At 40.5% G+C, this 27,270-nt stretch overlaps 2 protein-coding genes across 2 annotated transcripts; both read left to right on the forward strand.

Moving 5' to 3' along the window:
- The first annotated feature begins 49 nt into the window (after window positions 1-49).
- Window positions 50-9,701, forward strand: kifc1 (kinesin family member C1). The gene is made up of 17 exons (XM_050035221.1): window positions 50-150; window positions 1,155-1,244; window positions 1,774-1,879; window positions 2,004-2,057; window positions 2,329-2,412; window positions 3,018-3,216; window positions 3,341-3,506; window positions 3,827-3,994; window positions 4,266-4,379; window positions 4,973-5,059; window positions 5,200-5,397; window positions 7,167-7,331; window positions 7,555-7,693; window positions 7,848-7,987; window positions 8,143-8,216; window positions 8,349-8,424; window positions 8,833-9,701. The coding sequence occupies exons 2-17, from the start codon at window positions 1,158-1,160 to the stop codon at window positions 8,875-8,877; spliced, it is 1,902 nt and encodes a 633-aa protein (XP_049891178.1). The 5' UTR covers window positions 50-150; window positions 1,155-1,157; the 3' UTR covers window positions 8,878-9,701.
- A 794-nt stretch (window positions 9,702-10,495) lies between these two features.
- zbtb22b (zinc finger and BTB domain containing 22b) lies at window positions 10,496-26,158 on the forward strand. The gene is made up of 5 exons (XM_050035373.1): window positions 10,496-10,643; window positions 14,310-14,543; window positions 16,080-16,829; window positions 17,316-17,594; window positions 18,561-26,158. The coding sequence occupies exons 2-5, from the start codon at window positions 14,310-14,312 to the stop codon at window positions 19,671-19,673; spliced, it is 2,376 nt and encodes a 791-aa protein (XP_049891330.1). The 5' UTR covers window positions 10,496-10,643; the 3' UTR covers window positions 19,674-26,158.
- The last annotated feature ends 1,112 nt before the right edge of the window (window positions 26,159-27,270 follow it).

Below are 27,270 nucleotides of genomic sequence, written 5' to 3' on the forward strand. Positions count from 1 at the left end.
TCACGACAGGTTATCCGAAGCGCCCACCAAACGAGTTCGATTTCAAATTCAAACGGTCAGAGACGGTGGATCGCAGGACCCAGAGAAGAAGAATATCCCGAAGAAGACGTTGAATTGACAACCTTCTGCGAAAACTCGCCTTTAGTTAAGGTTTGTGTTTCAAGAATTTAAAGCGTAATACTTCGCCCATCTCGTCTTGAAGAGGGGTTGCAAAGCTCTGCTCAGAAACGATGCAAAAACGACAATTGCTGTGCTTTAACGTAGCTATTTACCTTCTGTGCTCAAGCTAACGGCAGCAACTATTAGTGATACGTTAACGTTAGTAATGACATAAACGTTTGTCGGTTGTAGATTGCTAACGGTATTAGTCCAGTCAAAGCTAACTTTATATGTAATACATTCCTATATGACTCATTCCACGTTTGTAGTCGACAGAGATTTAATTTGGTTTACGTTATATTTCAGCAGTGTCGACGGCTCTGAATGTAATGTTACGTTAAAGTAACTTAAGCCTCTCTTCGGGGGCTGATGTTAGTTGTGGGTGGGTCCCCATGCCGTTGTTACCTGAGCACGGGCCATATATCGCATTTATGTGCGGTTATTGTCGTTTAAAGAAAGTTTATCTTTTGTTTATCTAGACTGTTAAGGTTATTTAGGTTATTCGGGCGTACGCAACACCTTATGAGGCTTAACGCTACAGTATAACTCATACAGTGAATGCTACACTGAGATTTGTATCATCTTTACCAGTGTAATGTTAGTTGACTTTGCATTGACCCCCTTTGTGTATAACCATTACATTTGAGTCAGAGCTGAGCAACTGCTTCACCTAAAAATAAGTACTTTTTTTTATTTCGTAATGCAACAGGCAAGATTTTTTTCACCCAGATAGTTTGAAGAGTCTCAGGGGGTTTGGAAGTGTCGAAATTGCAGTAAATTATGTAAATGGCCTTTTTGAAACATGGCTGGCATTTATTTATTTCTCAGAGACACAGATGCTTCACGCTACCTCTGTAACTCAACTGTAAGGGTAATACAAGAAAACGGGATGACTGTGCTCGTGACTATGATTAGTGTGACAGAGAGGTGTTTATGCTCGATATTTTTCTGTGATTTTCTGCTTTGATCATAACTTACCTCTTATCTCCCAACAGAACATGTCCCGCTTGCCAGTCAGTACACACAAGAGGGTCCTTACAAGCAGCAACAGCAGCACAGAGAATGCTGACTTTGCGCCTGCTCAGGTTTGTACTACAGTCATCTCCATCCTTTATTGTCCTCACCTCTACTAGCTATTCTCTGTCAGCTTTACTCTGCTGCTCCACCTCAAGCTGCTCTGCATGTAGCACTGTAATGTAACCTGTTATCTAGCTCATAAAGTCCAGCATCCAGATGTTGGCCTACCATTTTTCCACAGAAGAGCTTCGGAGTGAAACTGACCCCTTGCTTGTCCTTGTAGCAGATTGTAATGTTGTTTACTGTTAAGGGCTGTTACACAATTACACGAACATGTACAATGTAATGTAACACAAAAGGTTAAAATCTTGTTGCTGCTGTAACAACGAGGTGTTGATTAAAACTCTACTGTATAATTTTTGATGGTGCTGTATTGGATTGCATTCAGTTTTCAAGTGTTCATCGAGCCCATATGATAGACTTCATTTATGTGTCCGTAAAATGGTCATGCATGATGGGTGTGCTAGGAAAAAGTAGATTTAATGGCTCCAGAAGTTGAAACATTGCTCTTGCTTTATGCTGTTTGTGTGTTTGCAGAAGAAGATTCGAAAGGACTCAGACCCTGTCCACATTAAACCACATGCAGCCGCTACAATCATCGGTGGCAAGAGGCCTGCTGTTCCAGCAAGCAGGGCACCCATTTGTAAGCCACTAAGTCAAACCTCACTTTTAGAATCTTCGTTTAGTATGTATTTATTTCCTCTGTCCTATTATCTTGTTTTTATTTAGACAAATGCATACCCTTCTGTCTCACTTTGTCCACACAGCTAGGCCAGTCAGACCTGGGGGAGCTGCCACTGTGGCTGTTGGTCCTTCCAGAGGTAAGATTAGCTGTCTGCTCGGAGGAAAAGTGCTTGTGTTCACAAGACTTTACTCAAGCGGGGATTGGGCATTACAGTGTGTAATACATTGATATAGACAATATTTACAAGTTGTATAGTTTACCAACTGATGGCAAGAAAATGCAGAAGTGCTTTGGGTCCATCATAAATGCAGGGTATTAATATTAAAGCAATAAATTTGGTCATTACATGATTGATGATTTTGACATGGTTTCTCATGTATTGTTCTTTACTATTGTTTTTCCACCAGGTGTCCTGAAACCATCAATAGCTTCAACTGCAGCAAAGGGAGGCAACATAAAACAAACGGGTGCACCCACTGCCACAAAAGCAGGTGAGAAGTATATTTCGCTTTGTTCTTGTTCCTTAGTTAATTATGTCAAATTAAGTGAAATAACGTTTGGTGCTTAGTTAATGGTCGGATTTATGAAAAGGGAGAAACTGAGGTGCAAGCTTTTCTGACAGATGACAAACCATGATTTGAAGCTTAGTGTTAATAGTGTTTATGGAATGTTAACAACTGTGAATGACTATGATAAGAATTTTTAACCAACCTGCACAAGGGGAAAAGTGTATTTATCATATTTTTAAGGCATTATCTTGGATATAGAGTGAGATGTTCTCTAAGTGATCTTATTTAGAATAGGTCTTTTTCACATAAGACATTCAGATTTGTTATAGAAGGAAAAGCATAGGTGTAACTACTATGAACAATGGCTCTGTTCTTGCCAAGTGTCCCTGTGAACCAGCATGCACAACTCCAGGACTCTTAATATTTAATTCCAACTGTGCTTTTCCTACTGTGTCATGTCAAGATGCCTTTTGCGAATAAAAGGTGTATGTAGAAAAGGTTTGTACTGTAATGGCCTAAATGGAGAACTGGGGAAGACTCTGAAGTCTGAATGGAATTATCACACCTGTTGATGCTGTTGTCTACAGGTGGGGGTGGGGCCACCAAGCGGAAAGCATGGGACCTGAAGGGCAAGGTCAGCGACATGGAGGGTAAGCTACGTGACTACCAGACCAAGGTCAAATCTGTCCACCAGGAAAATGAGGTTCTTAAAGGCACGATGGTCCAGAGCCGAACAAGAGTGGCTGAAATGGAGAAAAATCTTGAGAGGCAGAAGAGTCAGATCAGGTACAAGGATGATTTCATTTGGAAAAGTGGAAAAGTATTCACTGTCATTATGTTGTAGTGTCACTAATTTGTCTGTTTAGATAACATCAAATCATCAAATGCCCTTTCTTTTCTGTGATTTTAGTGAGTATGAGGAGAAGCTACAGGCACTGTCGGGAGTCTGCGATGAGTTGGAGAGAGTGTCGAGTGATAAGAACACTCTTGAAAAGGAGCTCTCCAACCTAGAAGGAAAATATAAGGTCATGGAGACTCTCTGCGACAGCCAAGAGACGGAGCTGCAGACTCTCAAGGTGAAGTCTGATGCTAGAATAGCAGCTAATACTGGTTATATTGGCCGAGTGACATCTACATAAATATACCATTTGTGCAGACCTGCCCTGCCTGATGTGCCTAACCCTAATGAAATTAATGCCATACTCTACCTGTAGATTTATACAGGACTATTTTTCTAGCAAGCAACTGGATATTGACCAGAAAGGACCTGTTACTTTCCTGAAATCTTATAATAATATTTAATATTATTATAATAATTTTAAAAACAGACAATATGATGGTCAGAACTTGGAAAATATAAGATTTAGTTGTATGTTTTTTCTTCTGTCCTGTCCAGGTGAAGCTATCAGTGCAGGAATCAACTCTGGCCCGCCTGCAAGTGACCCTCAGAGACACGGAGGAAGAGGTGCGGTCTCTCAAAGACACTGTGGTCCAGCAGAAAGATGAGCTGCATGCAGGGGAGATGGAGCGCAGACGGCTCCACAATACGATCCAGGAGCTCAAGGTAAATTAAATGTGACCTAACAGCTCAACAAAGCCCAGTGGCAGCACCCTCAAAGGCCTTTCAGCTAATCCATCGACTAGGTTGCTTTGCCTGCTGCCTAATCTGCTGAAGAAAACACTGGTGAAAATTTGGTTCTTTTCTTTATTTCTTTGTGATTTATTTATACTTTGTTGTGCTGTTAGCACTTGACAAATTATGAAGAACAATGAAAATGTCACTTTTCTCTCTGACTTTTCTTTACACTTATTTGTCCATCATCTTTGTCTTGCAGGGCAATATCCGTGTATTTTGCAGGGTGCGCCCACTGTTGGAGGGGGGCCTCAGCAAACACATCCAGCTCTCAGCCAGTGACAACAAGTCAATGACACTTGCCAAAACAGAGGAGGTGAGAATCCTGTCATCATACCATATATATATATATATATATATATATATATATATATGAAATTAATAAATAAAGGCATGTTTGAAGAGAAGGAAACCATAACAAACAGTAACAAATATAATCCAGAGTTTCTGTGATATTTTTACAGTCTAACCAGCCAAGTACATTATAGAAAAGAAAATCAAACTCATTTTAAAGGTACACTGTGCGGGATTTTCCTTTTTTTTTTTAAAAAAAAAAAAAAGTTTATATACTCATACCAAAGAAACCCCTCTCAATCAACTACAACCCCACTAGAAGTGTGTGACAGTATACTAATTTGCTGAGACCCAGCTCTTTGCCTGTATTTTCTTATTTTCTGATTATACAGCGTGCGGGTGAGGTCAGGACGTTATGAAAAAGCAGTGGTGCCAGACTGTAAGCAGCACATGTCCAAGAAAAAGCCACAAAAATCCAGACACGGCACCAAAAATGTTTTAAATATTGCAAGTCTGGGGTTGGCAATCACTTTCCCTGGTGATACATTCCACTGTGAGCTGTGTATGCATATCTTAAACAACAAGGCTTAATTCTGCCCTTTTTCTCCTCTTTAGTCTCACACAGGCAAAACTGCTGACACTCAGAAGAATTATAACTTCAGTTTTGACCGGGTGTTTGGCCCCCAGGCTTCGCAACAGGAGGTAAACAATTTCTATCACAATTCATAGAATATAAGTGTTCAAGTTATCCTGAAAGAAAACTGTTTTAAGATGCAAAACACACTAATGTCTTGTGGCTGTTTCCCGCCAGAGCAGGAAATTGATGATGATCTTGTTTTTAGGTCTTTGAAGAGATCTCACTGCTGGTGCAGTCAGCATTGGATGGCTACAACGTCTGCTGCTTTGCCTACGGCCAGACAGGAAGTGGAAAAACCTACACCATGGAGGGAAATGAGTTTGATGAGACCAGAGGTGTCATTCCCAGAGCTGTGAAGCAAATTTTTAAAGCAGCAGAGAAACTGGGAGCACAAGGCTGGGAGGTTAGTGTGTAATGTCATACATGTGAATCTGTACAGGGAAGGAGGTCGTAGTATTTAACATGAGCTCTGACCACCAAGTCCTGAGAAAAGTCTTAAATTAGAAACAATATTTTTACTTAGTTAAAGTGATTTGAACCTGTAATAACTGATGTTTTGGCCACTCAGGGGCAGCAAAAACAACATTGGCATGTCATCATCTTTTAAGTTGATATGGCAAACCTGTCAGTTCAGATGCTGATTTACACATCCAGTCGTTACATAGAAAACACTCATTCATTCTGTGGTGTATATCTGGCCACCAGACAAGTGTAAGTGCAACATTCCTTCCCAAATCCTGAGGTAATTATCTGTCTAATTAGCTGCTAAATGCTCCTCTGTGTTTACCACCACCTAGTCTCTAACTGTGTCTGTTTGGTGCTGATCAGGTAATAACTGTAGGGTTTAAGAGCTTTTCCTCTGAAAACAGCTGCCTGTTGTGCCTCAAAACAACACTCTGAGAGCAGTGAGAGTCAACCAGAACAGTAAAGTGTCGGGTTGATGGCTAAACAAAGAGCTAAAATGCACTATAAAGCTCGGTAAAGCAGAAGGGAGCTGCAGATTCAGATTATAGTTTGCTGTAGGTTTATCACTATGCGCAACCTCTTTCACGTCGTCATTTGATACATTGTGTGACGTTCCCCCATTGTGCCCAGGGGATGATGGGAGTAACAGTAAACTTAAACCAGAGAAAAAGGAGCAAGACAAATGCAAGTGTGTACAAACCAAAAATTGGGATCTTATTTACATGAAAAAAAGGCATACAAAAGTCTTCAACAAGATGAACTGAAATCTTTTTTTCTCAAAAAAGAAAGCGGTTTTAAAACAGCAAAGAAGTAGCTAAATCAAATGTAGGGATTAAACACAACACTAATAACACACACTCCCTATAGAAGGCAGTAAAGACTACCAACTCCAATACACCACAACTCAAGTATCCACTGTTAAATAACCCTCAACAGTGAAGCTGCCACATTGGCCCAAGGGCACTATCTCTTTGTTTCTCCAATCATTTTAACTAACATGTCCCTAAGGAGCAGATTATACACCGATCTGTTCAACCATTCTCTGATCAGAAAGAGAGACAGGGGGGCGGAACCTGTGGGAAAAGACGAGGAGAGAAAGACAGAGGACACAGACAAGAAGGGTGTACCCTACCTTCACCCGTAACACATTATAGTAAAAATATGAATTATATCTGCTTTATGTCTTGATTTCAGGTTTTTAGGTCTTTACTATGTTAGTTACTTGATCATTTTTAGCTTGTTTGCTGCTGAGATATGTTTATAGCCAGATACACGACTTATTCACCCACACGAAATGGTCAGGACTTAAATTTTGCACTCATTCAGATACGTGTGGTTGCTTAATGGAGTAAGAAAGTACATTTAGACCCATTTTAAGGACAACACAGTGTCATAATACAGTGCAAGACAGAGTGCAGCTCCTAGAGAGCAATCCAGGCTGTTGCATTGGGAGAATTTTCACACTAGTGTGATTTCTCCCTGAGCAACGCAAAAAAAGCTGTTTTTTTTCTTTTGGCACCCACATCAGTGCAGATTCATGCTGTGTGCCACTTTTGATACCAACCAGCCACCAAAACCAAGGGCAGACCATACATTTTACACCGCAAATGTATTTCTCCTACTTGCACTCAGGAACTGTGTAGATGCCGTATATGATGGGGGAAAACAAACATTTTTGTTAAAAGTTAGGACCATTTCTGTTTTCAGTTCTCCTTCACTGCAAGTTTTGTTGAAATCTACAATGAGACCCTTCGAGACCTACTCTACACAGGCAAGGCCAGCAAGAGGCCCGAGCATGAGATCCGAAAGTCGACTAATAATGAGATCACAATCACCAATCTGACCTATGAAAAGGTCTCCAACGAAGATCAGGTATGGTAGACATTTGGGTTACTGTACTGCTTAGTAACATAGCTTCCTTATTAAAGACAACCTAATATTAAAGCTTGCAGTCATTCACAGCAGATTTGAGGTTATTCATTTTTAAATTGGTAAACAAGTGCACAAGTATTGGTTAACTGTGTACATGTCATGCTATTTATACATTTGTTACTTCACAGTAAATAATCTGTATGATTCCCCCTCCAACTACCAGGTTCTCGGCCTGATTATGTTGGCCGGTCAGAATCGCTCCACGGCTCAGACAGCCCAGAATGACCGCTCTTCTCGCTCCCATTCAGTCTTCCAGCTGGATATCGAGGGAGTGAATGTTGGCAGGGACGTCAAATGCAAGTGTGAGTATAATCCTACTGATATGCCAGTATCAGAAATGTGCTTTCACTTGTGTATTGAGAACATCAAAACTCTGTGGCGAAGAACATCTTGTTCAGTTGTCTATAACTGCTTTAGTTGCTGCATATGTGATATGTGCCGTTTTTATTTGCACAGCCACTCTATGCATGGTGGACTTGGCCGGCAGTGAGCGAATGCTGAAGAGTCAGTCTCAGGGCGAGCGTTTCAAAGAGATGACGGCCATCAACGGCTCCCTGTCCAACCTGGGCATTGTCATCGCTGCACTTGCCAACAAGGTTTGTAAGCAGGAGCCTGGCTGAAAACAACAGCGCTGAGCTCAGAAAGGCTGCAGAGTCTACGAAGCCTTAGATATATGGTTTAAGAATCAAAATTCTGTTCATTTTCCAGTATTCATTTTGTTTGTGACATACACTGATTGTGCGTGTTTCAGGAGAGCTACATCCCATACAGGAACTCCAAGCTTACCTACCTTCTGCAGGGCTGCTTGGGAGGAAACAGCAAAACGTGAGTTCAAACAAATGATTAATTATGAGTTAAATTTTTACAGGGGAAAATAATTTTTGAAAGCAGAGCATTTTGCCTTTTTTTTTTGTTTGTTTTTTAATGTTCATAATGTTTATGTATGTCTCATTCCAGCCTGATGTTTGTGAACATCGCCCCAGAGCCAGACAGCTTTGGGGAAACTCTCAATTCCTTAAGGTTCGCCAGTAAGGTCAGTGGCATCTATGGTTGTTTTAATGTCCTGTCTGTCTTGATGAAACAACTGGAATAAGATGACATGAGTACGCTAACTTCATTGAATTTTAATTTGATTTATTACCAAGGAAAGTACAAGAGAAATCATTCTAAGATTAAGTACTGATTCCAGTTCAAAAGTGCTCCATCTAGCAATGTTAAACAAAGGTTTTTTTAAGTCTTCATCATTGAATTAGCTATTTCCTTGACTAATAGCTTTATTTTCCAATCTGTTATCTAGCTTTAACAAATTGGCTCCTAGAGTGATTTTAACCCTCTGGTTATGTTACAGTGTAAAATGATCTGAATGTAGCATTTCACTGTAAGATTTTTTTATTTGTGACTTTGCTTTTGATGTAATATTTTGTGTTTTCTCTCTTTACAGGTAAACGACTGTGTCATCGGGACTGCAAGTGCCAACAAGAAGTAACGGAGCACTCAAATGTTAAGTCAGCGATTCTAATCCAATAAACTTTCTGTCAAACTCGGCGAATATCTCCTCGCAGTCCACCAGCTGTCTGTTCTGTGTGTGCTCCTTCAACGTCCTCACCCATGGAATAGAGCTATGCCATGATTGTAATGATTTATAAACAATGGAGATATTACTTGAGCTTCTGAAGGAGCACAAATGGGAGGGGTGTATTTGTGTGGGTATTGAGTTCATATATCAACAGTCTTTCTCCTGGTTTTAAACGCTGCATTAGAATAAAGTGTAATTTTCTAAATTTACCACACTGTTCCAGCTGTTCTGTTGTATCCCCTTTCCCACTTAATCATAATATCCACATTACTGATTATTTATCAAAAATACCATTGTGTAAATATTTGTTTAAGGCACAGATAGTCAACCCGACTATCATCACAGTCTTGATATCTTGTTATTTACCAAGGCGCTTTTTAAATTTGATATTGTGCTGTTTGGCTTTAGCGCCAATCAGGAAGAACCAAAAACTATAAGTCTTGTATATTCTCAGGGCTTTGACTAGTGATCACTAATACTGGCTTTTAAAAATGTTTATGCTTCTATGTAAATCAAGTTGATGTGTACATATGCATGTTTTTAGACAGACTTTCAGATTTCTTTTTTAAATGCGTACATTGCTCTCAAGGGTTCGCGATCGATTTTCCTAAGCCGAGTTGAGCCTTTTAATCTCCATTGGACATGTCACATGTTAAGTTTTGTTTTTCCTGAATATCTTGTGTAATGTATAATTTGCACAATAATTGCAAATAAATGTAGTGTAGTTTAACTGACACTGTTATTTTTGTTTTTCTTGACTTATGGTGGAAAGTGATTATTGTTAGTTTTATACTTTCTGGCCCAACTTGATCTAGTAATAATGAAGACATTTTGTAGTTGGGCTACATATATTTCCTGTGCTGATTTATGTTTATTTCAAACCAGGTGTTGCAAAGTGTGTCATAAACATTAAGCATGATCTGAAAAATGTGTATACTGAGCAAGCAGCTATGATTTGAAAATCAGCTCAGTCACTGTAAACACCTAGGTGCCTTTATTTTTGTCTTACAAACTTTATTGCAGTTTTGAGAGTTGTTTACATATCAGCCCTGGAGGATAAACAAGATTAGGAGAGGTCTGTTATGTAGCATGACAGTCACATTAGTCAGTGTTAGCGTCAGTCTGAGGTTGAATACATTGGACATGATGATCTTTGCTAATCAGAATCATATTTTTTAAATATATTTCTTGTTAGTTTTTCTTTATAGAAATTCATTTGTTTGTATTATATAATTATCACATGAAATCTGATTTTTGGAAGGAAAAAAAAGATGGAAATGAAATGTTGCGTATTATTCATCATATATATTTACGGTGTATATATGTTAATGAATATCTAAAGGATGGTTTGGAATAAATATAGGAACAAGACATTGATTTATTACTATTTTAAATCAACCATTGTTGTTAATATTGTACACATTAACGCTGTATTTAAATATGTTTATCCCATTGTTTATTTTATGTATTTTTTGTCGGCCAAAGTCTGGCTCGTCTGTCTGGAATTCTTTTAAAGGCGACGCGTCGCTGTCTGCCGCTGCAGAAGAGATCAGATGGGGAGAACATTTTCAAAAAATGGTCCCCAAACTTCAGGGCCTGGGTAAACTGGCAGGACACACTGCCGTCAGCTCGGACAGAGACTGTACTTGTGAAGGCTGCAGTGTCAACTAATAACGGTGAGTTTAATGTCCGCAGCGGCTCGCGGGTTTCTGTAGCCAGCCGTCGGAGCTAGCTAGCAGGCTAACGTCACATCTGTAACGGTATGATCAGAGTCTCAAGCTCTGACGGTTTGTTTCACTGTGTGCTGTCTGAAAGCAGAACACAACCATCAGACAAACATTTTCACAACAAGCCTGCGTCAATTTACAAGCAACAGATTTGCCTTCGTAGCTTGTCAACTAAAAGTGTGTTTGTTGTCCAGCTGTTGATTTTCTCGTGCACTAAGAACACAGCAACAATAAGTGGTGTGGTCGTGTGTGTGGTGTGGGCATTTTCTGTTCATTAATTAATTACGTGATGTGGTTCTGCTTTCTGTAAAGTACAAAATAATACTGTTGATGTGAGCCTTTTGCAACTATCATGTTGTCAAAGTGCAATCAAATTTGCCATGGTGAGTGCAGGGACAGTGTGATATGACCCACACGGTGTGCAAAACACACAAAAATGCATACAACCAGTGGTGGAATAAGTACTCAGATCCCTTACTTAAGTAAAAGTGACAATATTACAGTGTAAAAACATTCACAGTCCTGCATTCAAACATTCAAAGTATTACTGAAGTAAAACGCAGAAGTAATAGCATCACAATACACTTAAAGTACCAAAAATAAAACTACTCATGGTGCAGAATATATTATTGGAATATAGTTTTTGATGCAATAATGTGTTTTTCAATAACTGTTGCAGCTGGTAAAGGTGGAGCTAATTTCAATGGCTTTATATATTGCTGGGTAGCATAACCTATAATAATGTGATAATTTATTTGTTTTTTGTATTTCTTATTATCAAGAAAAATCTGCAAGGCACCTAAAGCTGTCAAATTAATGTAGTTGAGTAAGGGACTGTTCGTTACTTATCAAAGGAAAGGGGTGGCTGGGTTGTGTTTGTTTGTTTGTTTGTTTGTTTGTTTTACCCTCTCCAAAAAAAGGTATGGTACATCAGGATATTTAGAAATCCCCACGGCATGTTTTCCATTATCATCAAAAATACAGACCCTCATCTTTTTATGGACTTCATACTGGAGAGGTTGGAATTAGGATGTTTTGCATGTAGTGCACATGACGCACCACCGGAGTTCAGTCTGGTGCAACGGACAGCTGAGAGCACATGGGAGAAGTTTGCCTGGTAGCCTTTCTCCAAGGAAGCTCTTTCTGACAGAAATCTATTTCTTTTAATCCAAACTGCTGGTAGAAAGCGCTCGAGTAAAATTGTGTTGTGTAGAAAGTGGTGAAAGGATCATTTCAAGACTGTAAACAGCTGAGCCTGCAACATAAGAGAGATTTCAGGGTTATATTCACAACTTACACGGTGAATCAAGGGTTCATTGCAACCAAACGAGAGGTGGTGACTTTTGGATGCAGTGGAATAACTAACTAAACAACTAACAAGACTAACCAAAATGGTTTTGGTGAAGTTTTATTTTGTTTCAGTGGAATTTGAATGAAGTGTGTTTTATGCTGAGTTAAGGCAATTAAGCTAGTCTTACTTTGGTAAAAGCCAGAAACATGAATTTAGAGGGTGTATGGTTTTGTTTTTTTCTGTGTTTAATAAGAAAAATAGGTTAAACAATGTTACCTGTTGGGGGTGTTTCGCCACACCATAATTCCGTTGTATACCATGAACCTCTAGGAAGGATGCGAATGTATAAAAAAAATAGATACCGCCCAAGCGAAGTTATTAGATTTTAAAAACTTAACCTTTGATTTTTGAAAATTAAAAGATGACGACAAAATTCTAGAGTTGATAAAAGCCTCGGTTTTTCTTTCTTGTCGTGCATGCTGGTAAGTCAGTGCATATGGTTTATTTTTGGCAAAAATGTTAAATGTAGAATGAACTGATTTAGATTAAATATAATTCTAAGCTCAGATTTGTCATGTTTTTCCCGAGAGACGGGTTTGTCCCACATAATGTCCCTTAACAGTGATTAAAAAATCATTTGACATGCCTCCCCTTTTTTTGCACCACCCCCTCCCCTCTAATTAATAACGAACAGTCCCTAAATCATACAATAGCTACTTCTGAGATGTAGTGGAATTACAAAGTAGCATAAAGTGGAGTTACTCAAGTACAAGTACTTAAGTACAGCACTTGAGTAAATGTACTTAGTTACATTCCACCACAGCATATAAAAGGCTGTAAATAAACATAAAGTGCAGTTTGTGAGTGACATGCAGCGGGAGCTGGCTGCACAAAGACACACTTTGACTGAGATCTAACAAAGACACTTCAGATAGGCACTTAAGGTTGTCAGTTGCAAGGGGCTGTCTTAACTGACTCGAGTAGAACTAATTTGCAGTGTTTTCTGGGTAAATTAAGAGTCTTTTCTAAGTTACAACATGGCTGATCAAGTCAGCAGCTTCCTTGATTTGGCCACTGTTCTCTCTGCATCGTCAACCTAATGTTACATATTCTGTGATAAAGGATAAAGATGTGATTACACACTTAATCCAGAATTTCGTCCTAGGAGTTTTACTGTTTGAGAATTTGAGAAATAACCTTCACTAATAGATAATAATCCAAATTATTATTATTATTATTTGCACCTGACTGTCTGATTTTATATCATTTTTAAATGAATATGTGTGACAGACTCTGATAAGTGTTGGCAGACTAATCCATGTGTGAACTGAGAAAGCTGATGGGGTGTTCGGTGCCTTGCAAAAGGGCACCTCGGCAGTGCCCAGGAGGTGAACTGGCACCTCTCCAGCTACCAGCTACCATATTTGGTCCGGATGGTGACTTGAACAGGCGACCCTCCGATTCCCAACCCAACTCCCCATGGGCTGAGCTACTATTGAAAATAATAATGAGTGGATTGACAGAGAATTAATCAGCAGTGGGCAGATGGTGTAGTGGTGTGGAGTTTGCATATTCTCCCTGTGTCAGCATGGGTTTTCCCAGGGTACTCCAGCTTCCTCCCACAGTCCAAAGACATGCAGTTTAGGTAAACTGGTGAATTCTCATTGCCTGTAGGTGTGAATGTGAGCATGAATGGTTGTCTGTCTCTATGTGGCAGCCCTGTGATAGTCTGGTGACCTGTGCAGGGTGTGATAAGCTCAACCCCAGCGTGACCCTCAATAGGATAAGCAGTTACAGATAATTAATGAATAATCAGCAGGTATTTTTGATGATTGATTAATGGTTAGTTTTTAGTTCCATTTAAGGGGAAGGGGACAAATTCTCTGAAGCAGCTCTTCCAGTGTGAGGATTTGCTGCTTTGCTCTGTAATATATCATTTTAAATGCAGTTAGTTTTGGATTGTTGGTCTGATTAAAGAAGACATTTAAAGATGTCAACTTGAACTCTGAAAAGTTGGACTTTTTTTCTATTTTCTGATGTTAGACTAACAGAATATGATTTCGATAATCCATTAAAAATATTTTCAGACAGATGTCCAAACTAGTTGAGAATGGCGATAATGTGATTTTTCCATACTCATACTTCCATACTATATTTGGATATCAGATCAATGTCTTCTGGTTGTTGTCTCACATCACTACATAAAAACTCACACTGCGGTCTGAACATATTCAGCATTAACAAACCTGGAAGCAGTCGAACTTAAAGATTATAATTTTACTGCCAAAACTGGGAGTCACAAAAGTTTTTTTATTACCACCCAGATGCAGTCCCTGCCCATGGAAGTGGGAAGCAGCAGCAGCAGCTCGGCTCCCAGCGACACATCAGACTCAGTGGTGCAGGTGTGCTTCCCCAGCGCTCAGGCCTCGGTGCTGGACAGCCTGAACCGGCAGAGAGAAGACGGCAGGCTCTGTGACCTCTCCATCCACGTCCAGGGACAAGTGTTCAAAGCCCACCGCTGCGTCCTGGCTGCCTCCTCACCCTACTTCCATGACCAGGTGGGAGTCTTATGTTGCTAGGAAACAACCCCAACATGTGGATGACAGAAAGCAGATGTTTTCTAATTAGTATGAACAAATGAAATCTTTATGGAGTCGTATTCATCTATGTCTGATTTTGACCAAGTAGAAAGTGCCTCAAAATTAGATGATTGACATGGCAGTGGATTCAAAGGGAGATAGTTGGCTTGATTAGTCTTTGTGGATACAACACACTTCAGTCATCACTTAGTGTACAATGTAACTAACGTGTTGTGAACAACAAGGAGAGTGAAGCCTTCAAAACCATAATTAACCCATTTTTGACATCACTATCAGTTTATATTGTCATCAGGTATAGGTTACATCTATATTATAAATTTGAGTTTTCACATAAGGTCCTACTTCTACAAGACTGAAGTTACATTTGTCAAAAGAAGACTTGATTTACTGTAAATTATGGTCACCAGTGTTGTTTTGAATGTGCCGAGACATAAAGTCTGTGTAGTTAAACTGATCTGCTTCTTATTATTTCTTGGTAAGGAAACTGGTAAAACCCCAAAACGATGAGCATGACAGAAGAGATCTGATTAAGCACAAATTTAGAGCTGAGCCTCACACAGAGACTTGAATTATGTGTCTGCACATCCTGGTTTTTGTGCTGTAAGTATTTTGTTTCCACAATCGCTTACTCATCCCAAGTGTTATCAGTATCCGTATCTTAACAAAGTGACTGATGGGTTTTAAACCACAGACAGACAATGGGCTGATCTAATGTGTTAAAGTGTGTTGTAATTACTTTATGTTCTTGTCTAACTGACTATTTGTCTGCTTTTTACAATTTTGTCTTTTGTGTTTGGAGAGCAGAAGACAAATTTCCACCCATGGTGGACAATAAAGATCTATTCTATTTTATCTGCCAAAGACTGGTTTTACTGACACTTGATGCAGACTCAAACATCTTTGTGTCATAACTATGTGGGTAGTATGTGTAACCAAGATTCTGTGGTTGCGTTGCATACTCCTCATCTAAAATATTTTCAGAAACATGTTTTAGATTACCGTTTAATTAAAATACAAGATTGTTTGTTACCAGCCGGCCGCCACATTGTGTTCAGAAGGGCAACTGCATTACATCACCCACCAACAGGAGTGTTTATTGGTCTGATGCTACACAGTGCACTCATGTAATTTTAGGTTTTCTACCTCTTAAGCCAAAGCAAATGCCGCAGCCCTTTTTTTGCTGCTTTTTCTGGTCAGCGCCAATTTCAAAAGTATTTGCATCTTTCTACTGCACAGACAGCCCGTTTTTTTTTTTTTAAAAGACCATCTTTCCAGCAGTGAGATACTTTAACTGTTTGAGAGACAGGCAGACAGATTGACCATCCAAAGATGGCATAAATTAATCAGGATTTGGACTGTGAACCAGCAGGTTTCCACCATGATAAATTGGTGTGAGAAATAATAAACAGGTATGGGGAGATCAAGGGGGAGGCAGGACAAATCATTCATAAATGTATAAATGTATCATTGTGATCATTCTCCACCCACCCCCAGGTACTACTGAAGAACATGTCTACAGTCTCCATCCCAGCAGTAATGGACCCGCTGGCGTTTGAGAGCGTGCTGAGCTGCGCTTACACCGGTCAGCTCCGGATGCTGCGTGAAGACATTGTCAACTACCTCACGGTGGGCAGCGTCCTGCAGATGTGGCACATCGTGGACAAATGCACAGAGCTGCTGAAGGAGGGCCGGGCTGCAGCGGGAGGAGGGAGCAGTGCAGGAGGTGGCGTGCAGGAGGGAGCCAGTGCCGGAGGAGGTGGAGGGTCGGCTAACCTCGGGTGCAGCAGCAGCAATGGTGATGGTGCTGCAGGCGGTGGTAATAGAGCTGGTAGTGATGGGGCTGTTGGTGGAGGTCAAGCCCAGGTGGTGGGGTCCATTGAGCCCCAACCTGCCTCCCAACCTCCCAGCCGCCCATCAGTGAGTGAGAGCCAGTCTCCCAGCAGCACCAACTACTTCAGCCCCAGGGACGGGAGCAGCTTTGGAGGAAGTGGTGCGGCTGCAGCTGGGGCTTCGGCGGATGGAGGCGGGGCGAGCAACACCCCCAGCTATTGCACCCCATCGGGAGGAGAGGAAGCCTTCCTTATTGAAGAAGAGGAGGAGGAAGTAGAGGAGGAAGAGGAGGAGGTGTTGTACCACCAAAGGAAGAGAGGAAGAGGAGGAGGCAGCGGGAGGAGGAAGAAAATGAGCTCAGTGTCAGAGCAGGAAGTTGGAGTCAGCGACAGCTTTGGTGTGTCTTCCTATCAGGTGAGGCTCCATCAGTGTGAGCAACTGACACTATTAAATCAATCTGAAAGCATTTATTTTAAAAATGATTAACTGTTAGTCCCACGGAGCCTCTGGGTTACTTTGACAGTCAAGTTTGTTTTTACATTATTGTCTGTCAGTAATTGATATACAGCATTTTCATCATTGTTGAATAGATGTAATGTGATTGTCATGAGCAGAACATGGTTTCCTCTGGTCCCACAGTCATGAAGCAACTTATCTGAACATTAGGAAGATTCTGCATCCTAAACATCCAAATGTAGTGGGAGTATTTAAATTTATTCCTTGTCATTTTGTTTGGTTTTAATGCAGCTTTTCTTTTAATGTTTTCGGTCCATGTTAGTCAAGCTGCTTTTCCTTGATCCTTAAAAAGATGATATTCTGAAAATACAAAGGTTTTACTGACAACAAAGACTAGATATCCACCATTTACTGTATTATAACGTAAAATATCTGAATTGAAAGGATGGGGAGGACTCAGCGATGCCGCTGCAGAAGCGTCCTACCTACAGCCAACCCAGCATTATGCCCCGTAAACAGTGGGTGGTGGTGAAAACCGAGCGCATGGAGGATGACGACCTCATCGTAGTGTCTGGGGAGGAGGGAGGAGAAGATGAAGAGGACGAGGATGAGCGGGAGATGGAGTTGGCCAGAGAGAGGGAGAGAAGTGACTTCAACATCTCCAACGTTAGGAGCCTATCAGCTGATCTGGGAGGCAGAGCGGAGAATGACATGGACTCACAGGTAAGACGAAACTCACATAAAAGACACAGCGTGTAGATTTTTCATTTTATTTCAGTGTCTTTTAAAATATTCTAAAAGCAGAAGTTTTTGTTTGTTAAAAAAAGAGACAGTTTTTGTACCAACACCAGGGGGCACCAAAGTTGCAAAATATTTAGTTGTAACCAATGACTGTACATAAAGATGGACGACGCATCTCCGCCTCCTCTCCGCCTCCTCTCACTGTACAATAATGAAGCCAAAACACTGCCATCTTGCACTGGTTATGTCATTTTTAGCCAGATTGTGCGCAGTAGCAATCTCCGTGGTATCAAGTTCTCACCCCTGTCGGACCAATCCAAACAGTGCCATTAATCGTGAGCACACTGATTGGCACACACTCAATCGACATGTCACACCCCCCTTCATATTTAAAAAAACAAAAAACAAAAGCCTATTAAAACCAAACTTATCGGAAAAAAAGAAAACACTTGTATCAGCTTGGCAAGAACTACCTGAAATGACAGAATCATCTTTGGGAAAGAATTATTTCTCGTGTACTTTGATCTTGTTGTTTTGGTCCTGTCCCATCCACTAACATAGAGGGGGTGGGGTTTATGACCTATACTGCAGCGAGCCACCAGGGGGTGATCGAGATGCTTTAGCTTCACTTTGGGGAGCTGTCATGTCGGCCATCTTTATCATGGATGACATGACAGCACGATCTGAACTTAGGAGATTTGAAAAAGAAATATATTATTCTAAACTTCAAAACTTTTCTAGATTCATGCAGCATGTAAGACTTGCACTGCACATTGTCTGTCCAACATGCAGGTGCCGAGGACTGTATAGAGAAGTGAAGAAGTGCAAAATAGCTTAAAAATATTTCTGTTACTAGGAAAAAAATTTGCAAAATTTCCTGGTGCAGCAAAATCCGAGCATTTTGCATCCATCACAGATTTAAACCCTCTCTTCTTTGTCTTTCTCCAGGTGGACTACTGCCAGTCTTCAGAAGACTACCTCAAGTTTGAAGGCAGTTTAATGGACCAGACTTTAGCTCAGCACCTTCATGACAGTGCAGCAAGTCAGAGCCAGAGCGCTAACCGTGCCGTTTCAGCACTGCTGGGCCAGGTTCAGTCTGCCGCCTCGGCCCGGGCCCAGCTTTTCCCCCTGGACATGCAGGGGAACCAGATCCTCCTCTATAGCCAGGCCTCCGGGCTCTCTCTGGACACTGCCGCCCCTCCACTGGGGATGGCAGGTGGTATGATAGGAGGAGCCTCTTTCAAAGGTCCCAGTCTGGAGCACGGTGCAGTCCACCTGTCGGTGCAGGGCGGTTTGGGAGTTGATGGCATAGACAGTGGGGGGATTGGAGGGGGAAGTGGGAGTGGTGGCAGCAACAGCAGCACTGGGGGTTCAGGTAAAGTGTTTATGTGCCACTGTGGTAAGACCTTCACCCACAAGAGCATGAGGGACCGCCACATTAACATGCACCTGGACCTGAGGCCCTTCCACTGCCCCGTCTGTGCCAAGAAGTTCAAGATGAAGCATCACCTCACAGAGCACATGAAGACGCACACGGGCCTCAAGCCGTACGACTGCCTCGGCTGTGGCAAGAAGTTCATGTGGCGCGACAGCTTCATGAGGCACCGCTCGCACTGCGAGAGGCGCAGTGGCCTGGGAGAGAGCGGGGAAGGTGGGAGCAACGGCGAGGGAGGGAGAAGAGGAGGAGGTGGAGGTGAGGATGGGTCAGATTTGATTTCCTCCCCTCACCTCCTCCTTTCTGCAGGTGAAGGAGGACAGGGCGCTATCCTGGGAGGAGGGAGAGGAGGAATGTCTGTTTCTTCTCCCCATCTTTCCGGCACTGTTCTGTCGCCACAGCACACCGGCGTCTCAGCAACAGGAAGTAGCAGTAGTAACAACAGTGTAAGTAACAGCAGCAGTGCTGCTGTGAGCAACAACATGGCCTCCGCAGGGGCGCTTCTAGGGGTCGTCTCCCAGAGTCCTGGTCAGGGATCAGGGATGTTTGCTGGTCTAGGATTGGGTCGAAGTGTGTGTGATGAAGACGTGTGTGAAGTCAGTGCCAATGATAGTAGCGTGACTTAAACCGCAAGTGTGTGTTAGGTCCAACGGGTGCCTCTTTGTGAGCAAACAGTCAGGCTTCTCATTCCTGCTGCTGTTTTTACAATATAATAAACTTCGAAGAAGCTCTTCTGAAATACTTTTAACTGCCAACACTCAGCATTTCAAGCAGGAGGTGCGTACTTTGTCAAGAGTGGGGAGAAAAGGAGAGGCTCCCGTTGGACACACAACCTGAAGAAGCTGTAAGTGTTTATAAAAAAATGGACTTTGAGATTCCAGTCGACTGTTGTGCCGCAAAGTTTCTGAAACAGACTTGTGGTCGCTCTGATGCCATCTTAAATTATACGCGATCCTCACACCACAAAGGCTTTTGGAAACTTGCCTCCGAAAAGTGGCCTCATTAGAAATGGACCTTTTGTCTCAGTAAGTAAGCTATTGTTTTCAATATCCCAGATGTTATCAAAGTTTATTTTTTGGTTTTGTGGAAGAATGCTTTGCGTGTCGAGAGGAAACCAAAAACGAAGAGACAGTGCTTCACTAACTGTTACTTTCTGTGGCAACATTATAGTGTCAGTAGAGTAAAAAAAAAATGGCTGTTCAAATTGCTGTGATTTTTTGCAGTGTTGTATTATAAAATATCACTGTCATATGGTTTTAAAAAAAAACACAAATCTGCAGGAGAAAAACTTACTCAACACATAATTATACAAAGAAAAGAAGAAGCTACAATTGCAGATTTGTGTCTTTTTTTCCCCTCACAGCAGCAGTGGTACATATTTTCCTCAGTGTCCCATGTGACAGACTAAATGTCAGCACTGCCATGTTGTTTTAGATGATACTTCGGTGCTGCTTTGCTTGAAGCCCAAGCTGGAATACAGTGAAAGGCACAATCATTTATCCTCACCACAAGGGAATTCTAATTGATCCCAGACGTGTGTACAGGGAGATATTTACCAGACAGGAATAAGTTTATCTTGTTGAAGTAGCTAAAGATGAAATCTCTTTTCCAATATGGCCGAGCCCGACATAAACACAAACACTACCTGTAACTGATAAGCTCAGAACTTCCTCTGTGGACCTTTAAAAGCAGGGGGCGATTGATCTGCTCAGCAGTAGAAGCCCCCCATGCTTTTATTTTTGCTGCTGTTACCTGCTTTCACTTTCTTGTTGTTCACAGAGTTCTCGTGCTTTGAGAAGTATATTATTACTGTAAATATATAGAAATATATGTCGTTTACTCATCAGACCTGGAACAATACTAACTTGTAATACTGATCTGTCGGTTTGCTGCCGTTTGATCTGCTCTGGAAGAAGTTTATCAGTTGTAGAGAAAGTGTTCTGCATCACTAAAGTCATCTGAGTCTGCAGATATCTGATAATTCAGTGAAGGGTATTAAAATCTAGCAATGATGGTGGTTTTATCTAAGCTATACAGTGTATGGTGTCTTTACAAGCATACCTCCTCTAAAGGGTTGACACAATAGAAGTTATGGACCCAAATGAAAAGTAAACCTCATTTTTGCAGTAGCTGTTATGCACACAGAGAAGTCACATATTTGTTTTAATCTTTTTATATGACGATATTTTGTTATGAAGAGTGCTACACATTTCATTTATCTTCTGTCTTTGGATTCCTTGATTTCCCACTGGTGGATTTTCTTCCTGCAAACATGTTAGCATCATAGAGTCATGCAGGTCCTGACCTCCCAAAAGGTTGTATGTATTGATATTATCTACAGGAGTTTTGGTCTCACATCTGCTCCTGTTTTGGCCTTGGATGCGAATGTGTTGAAAGGCTTAAGATTTCAGAGTGAAGGTCAGCAATGTTTTTATTTTTTGATTTTTTGGATCCACCTCAAGAAAACTTCAACTCTATGGAGAAAAGGAAATTCAATATTGGACTTGTCAAGTGTCTTGAATATTCTGTTTCCTCTTTGGATCTTCTAAATTTTGAGTAACAGTGGTATTGAAAACTACAAGTTGATAGACAAAATATTCAGTAACAACTTTGACACTTTTTTTTTTTAATCTTGTGGGAAAAAGTTAATCATTTTGTGTGCACAAGATAATTAACTTTCTGTGCATAAGATAAAATAATATCACAGGACTTTTGAGGCTCCATAGAAAATAAAATTTGATTAGTAGAGCTTTCTCCATCACGTGTTGGCTCTATGCATCTGCAGTCGTTAGAGACGCGTGTGAATTTGTAGTAAATTATCTTGTGCACACAAGATTAAAAAATATCACCTAACAGGACTTTAGAGCCTCCGTAGATTTGCATTCCTTTCTATAATCAGACTGTTGTACATTTAACACCTGCTGAATCAATATTTGGGGGAAGGCTGGATTGCAGATAATTGTAGTCACTTCTGGGAACTCAGGACTTGGAGTTCATCATTGTCTACTCACCATAAAACAAAAAAAGAACTTGCTCTCAAGATGCCTAATTGAAATGCAGGTTGGTTTGTTTACCTTGAACCTCATAGAAACGTAACCTCAAAGTTTCTCTTTCTCATTTCTCCACTGAACACAAGGATCATGTTCTCTGGGCCCTGCTGTGGTTTAAATACTATTAGTTCTGTGCTGTATTTACACTGGGACCATTCTGAACATTTACCGGTTCAACTACTGATAAGACTCATTGACAGTACACACCACAGTACGGATACTTGTAGCCTTTGCTTTTCCATTAAAACACTAAGTCATGTTGTATGTGTCGCCATGCCAACATTTTTGCCAAATGGGTTCAGGTGCCTTACAAGCACTTTCACTTCCTCAGCACTATTTTTTTCTGTGTGTAATATTCTAATCTTACAATGGAAACATAACATGTTGTAGTTACATGATTTAAAACAAATGTATGTATATAGAAAAACGTTGTGTGGTAAAGTATGTTTACACCATTGAGTTCATTAGTACTTTGTATTGGGACATTAGCGTACAAGATATATTAAATCAAAGGTAACCATAGCAACAGTACTGATGTTTTACGATACATCACCAGATAGCTCTCACTGGTGAACCTTAAAAATACGATACATTCCTATGTGTCCTTATATAGTAAGTTACAGACTTGTTATAAGAAAGCAAACACTTTCTTCACCTCGCTTGTTATCTTATGTTGTCGACTCACCTCACGGAGCTGCTCGTAACCCTTTCAGAAACTCACAAACTTATCCACATTTAGCAGGCTGCAGATTCTCCACAAGGGGGAGCTGTTCACACATCATCAGAGCAGGAAATATTGTCAACATCAGGACTCCACCTGCAATATTGCAAACTTAAATACTTTTTACTGTAGCATGAGTTTTAACAATGAGCAGTGTGTCTCATTTAGATAAAACTTCAATGGTGAGTTCAGTATCTTTCAACCCGGACCCTACTTTAACATGTTTGTTTCTATGTGACTAGTGGGATTGACAGTTGTTAAAACTGGTCCAGTGCTGAGCAAGAGGGCTGCAGCCAGCAGCTGTTAAACAGGCTGCAATGTCACCAATATTGGGCATGTTCCCCCCTCAGATTATGTCCATTAAAAGTGCTTGTTTTTGCCACTGACAGGCACAGATTACTATTAGAAGTGTCCGACAAATTTATTTAAAGGATTCCGGCAGAAACACCTTTTTTTTTAAAAAAAAAAAAGAGTAAGAACCTTTTTATTTTAACCAGAAACAGCCTTGAAGTCACCATCACCTAACCGACCAAACTTAATTTGAATAAACATCAATTTTAGTGTATGAAGTTAAATGGTTAGTTGGCTTTGGTTATAAATCTTTTGGGGCTGTTTCTGATTAAACAAAAAGGATCTCACTCTTTAACAAAAAGATCTATCTCTGTAGGGATCCTTTCCATAATGTCAGAAACTTTAAAAAATAATCTGAGCTGGTCAGTGGCAAAAACAAGCACTTTTAGCCAGCCGAAATTGGCAGTGCACAATTGCCCCTTATTGTTGCATTGCAGCCTGTTTCAGGCTGGTTGCAGCGGTCTTGCTTAACACTGGACCGGTTTTAAAAGTTGTTGCCCCCATTAGTCACGTAGACAAAAGATAAGAAGATAGGGTCCAGGTTTAAAACATACCAAATGTACCCTTTAATTGTAAGCATGTGGCCCCTTTTGAAAGAACAAACTATGTAATTCTAAAATTTGGAAAAATGTGGTTTTATATAAAAGAGAAGTGCATCATTATTTTTGATGAAGTAATATTCATTTTCAAAGAAGTGTGCCCCCTTGTGGCCACAGCTGTTACTTTGATTATGAGGTTATGATAATGTAAAGCTGCAGCGGTGTGATAACTGTTTGTTTATGAAGCTGAATTATCTGTGTCCAACACACTTTAACCAAATCATACTTCAGTGTGCCAGTGTAGCTACAGCACAGGACAGTTGGTGGTGGAAGAAATATCACACATGACCTCTTAAATATTTCACATGCCTTCGGAGATGCAGTTACATAGAGCAAAGTGATAAAGGATATGAATGTTTTACCTTCTATGAAGGCTGAGGTTGAATATTTTTATATGCCGGTTTGGGGCTAAATGAAAGGACTGTTGGCTTTTGTATGTGTTCAGTGATCTGTGATGTGTGACCTCCAGTGTTTCCTCTATGACTTCACTTGTGTTTGTAGGTCAGTTGGGTTTCAAATTTGTTCCTGTTTGTTTACTCCTCTACTGAACACCTACAGAGAAAACAGTGGATAGTTGTAAACGCAGAATGTGTGAGTGACGTGTCTAATGGTGATCTAATGCTTATCTTAAGTGTGGAGTTAAACATGTGCATATAGATAACTACACAGAGTGAATGTAGGTAAACAAGATGAGCACATTTATTTGTATGTATGTCTACAAACACAACGTGAAGATTCTGAGGTGTTTTGTGTTCAGAGAAGGCTCAGTCAGAAATATGTGAACTCTTGGGAAACCAGTTTTATTGATTTTTAAGCGATGGGTGACAAAATAATCTCTACTTTTTCCAGTAATTGAGGATAGTCTGAGGTTTAGTCAGTAACAATCCTGATGTTAGATTCTGTAACACTCAGTCTGTCATGTAAACTAACACAGGAAGTTGCGGATCTAAAGGCACAGTCAGCAACTTTAATCTAATACACTTTTTGTTGAATTCAGCAGATATGTCCTCATGGTCTGCTCCCTGTCTGGTCTGTGTGTGTGTGTGTGTGTTCATACACAGCCCTGGCTCTGTAAATGGCAAACAAACAACGTTGCTCAGACCCAGCTACACATCACTATTGCAGCCAATCAGTAACAGGGGGCGTTTGTGCTTGTGCACAGGACAGGATAAAGGCCATGGGTGCATTCGGGTGTATCGGGTGGTACACAGGGGACACATCCCCCTCAATATGTGTGTACACTTGTCTCCCCTGCTCCCTATAAAACATTGAAGTAGCAGAGGACTTTAGTGTTGACAAAATTAAAGACATTTATACGTTAAAATGATGAAGAAAAGGGACAAATTGATGCATAAAAAATCACCAGGATGCAGGAAATTAAGTGTTTGATGCTCAAAATTATCTGGCAGAGGACCTTCTGAGGGAGTGCTGAGGTGGAGGGGTATATTTGTTTTCATGTTTACTTCAAATAATATTCTTTCTCCAGAATTACTGACTCCAACTTTACGTGCAGTTAGCAGTTTACATCTGATAGCATGTGGTCTGGACGTATGCTAAATGCAACTATACAGAAACAATTTTTTTTAAAAGAAGACTGACATAATTTGATCTCACTATATCACCTCTACATCTCTAAATTTAGCATCCTCTTATTTGGAAATGTGCTGAATCAGAAAGTGAATATTAAAATACTTACTTTATGACACAAAAAAATAAACAAAGTAGACCCCAAACCACAGAGTTCACAGTTTTTATGTGTTCAAGGGCCCCGTGGTGACTGAGGGACCCTATAAGCACCCTGTTATTTCGCAATGCCTTTTGGTGTCCTCTTAAATAATGGAATATGATGCAGTTTATTGTTGTGTCTCCAGAAGCTCTGCAGCTTCATCTGCTGCAGCGCCAACACACTGAACAGTTTCTGAACTACAACAGACATCATCTATTGTTATTCTTATCCATGGCCCATTTGTTTTTCTTGCCCTTTTATTAACATGCTTTCGTAACATTGCATTGTATGCACTCGTGCCAATAAAGCCACCTTAATTAAAACAAAGAAATCAATCAAAAACTCCAAACTAGGACCACATGGTTTCCCTTGCACCCCGTCTAATATGAATGAGCTGAACATTCTTTTATCAAGAGAAAGAAAAGATGGAAGGATCCACGTAGAAAGCTCAGAGTTGCTGCTGAAAACTAGACTGAGGTAATTTAATTATTTTTGTACATTCCACAAACTGTGTAACTTCTTACGTCTTCTGATTGACCAGTTGATTGTTGAACTGAAAATGACAGTTGTCAATAGACATTTTTATGTAACTCCTGAGTGGTACTAATAATGTAATAACCTACAGTACATCAGTATTCACCTCTGCCCTGTATCAAAATAATGGATTAATAAATTATTTGGTGCGAATAAAGGACATTGTCTGTCTTTAATCTCTGTTCAAGTCTTGAAAAATATAAATAAAACATAAATAAATCTTGGAATGGTTCATATCAGCAGAAGCTACGCAGGTTTAGGCTTCAATGTTAACTGCAAATGCCTCAATATTCAAAGAAATTTGCAATAAGTTAATACTGTAATACAACAAAGAAGCTACAGCGACAGATGCAACAATCCAACTTTTTCTCTTGGATTGTTGCATCTGTGCTGGTGGCATCTCTGCATTGTCATTGTGTCATCAGGGAATAACTAGAATGGCACTGTAGCAGCAGTTTCAACCCTTATATAGTACAACTGTGACATCACAACTTCACAGAAGTCCTGACGGCTCGTTCAAAGGCACAGTTTTTAAACACTGACTGTGTAAATTTCACAGTGGATTGAGCTTTTGATACTTTCACAGTATTTATATAGCACCTATTCCTGCCTTATGAGAAAGAAAACTTGTGCTGTATCTTAAATTGAATACTGTGTACTTACACCGTTCTCACTGTGTTCACACTCAAAGCCCTTGAATAGGTCTATTCTACAGCTTTGTTCACACCCAGAACTACAACAAAATGCAGTGCACTGGGAGTACCCAGATGGTGTACTGATGGTAAGGGTCAAAAAGCTGTGTGCAGTGTTCATCCGCCATGTTGCCTAATTTGCTAGCTAGCTAACGGTGGCACTTTTTATTATCAGGCATTGACGTCACATGTTGTGGCGTAAGCTATATGGGCTTTGTAAGTTACATTTGGTGTTTATGCATGCTTGGTCAGACGCTTGACAAGGTGTAAATATTCAGAAAATGTGGCAGCTATTATCAACTCTGTAGATCAGCTGGTGATGGAGCCAGCCATTATCAGCCATGGACATCTAAAGATATGGTGATGTGCTGTACCAGCTTCTTAATTTTTTTTTTAATACAATAAGTAAATTAATAAATATAGAAACTAAGCACACAAACACACAAAGCAAGCATGTATTTTAGCAAGTAACACGTTTGATGAGTGTTGCACATATGCTCTGCCTGGTTGCAATTCGCCGAGTAGAGAAAGAAAAGCTGCCAGATCTTGC

The sequence above is a fragment of the Epinephelus moara genome, chromosome 22, assembly GCF_006386435.1.
Source record: "Epinephelus moara isolate mb chromosome 22, YSFRI_EMoa_1.0, whole genome shotgun sequence".
NCBI classification, from domain to species: Eukaryota; Metazoa; Chordata; class Actinopteri; order Perciformes; family Serranidae; genus Epinephelus; species Epinephelus moara.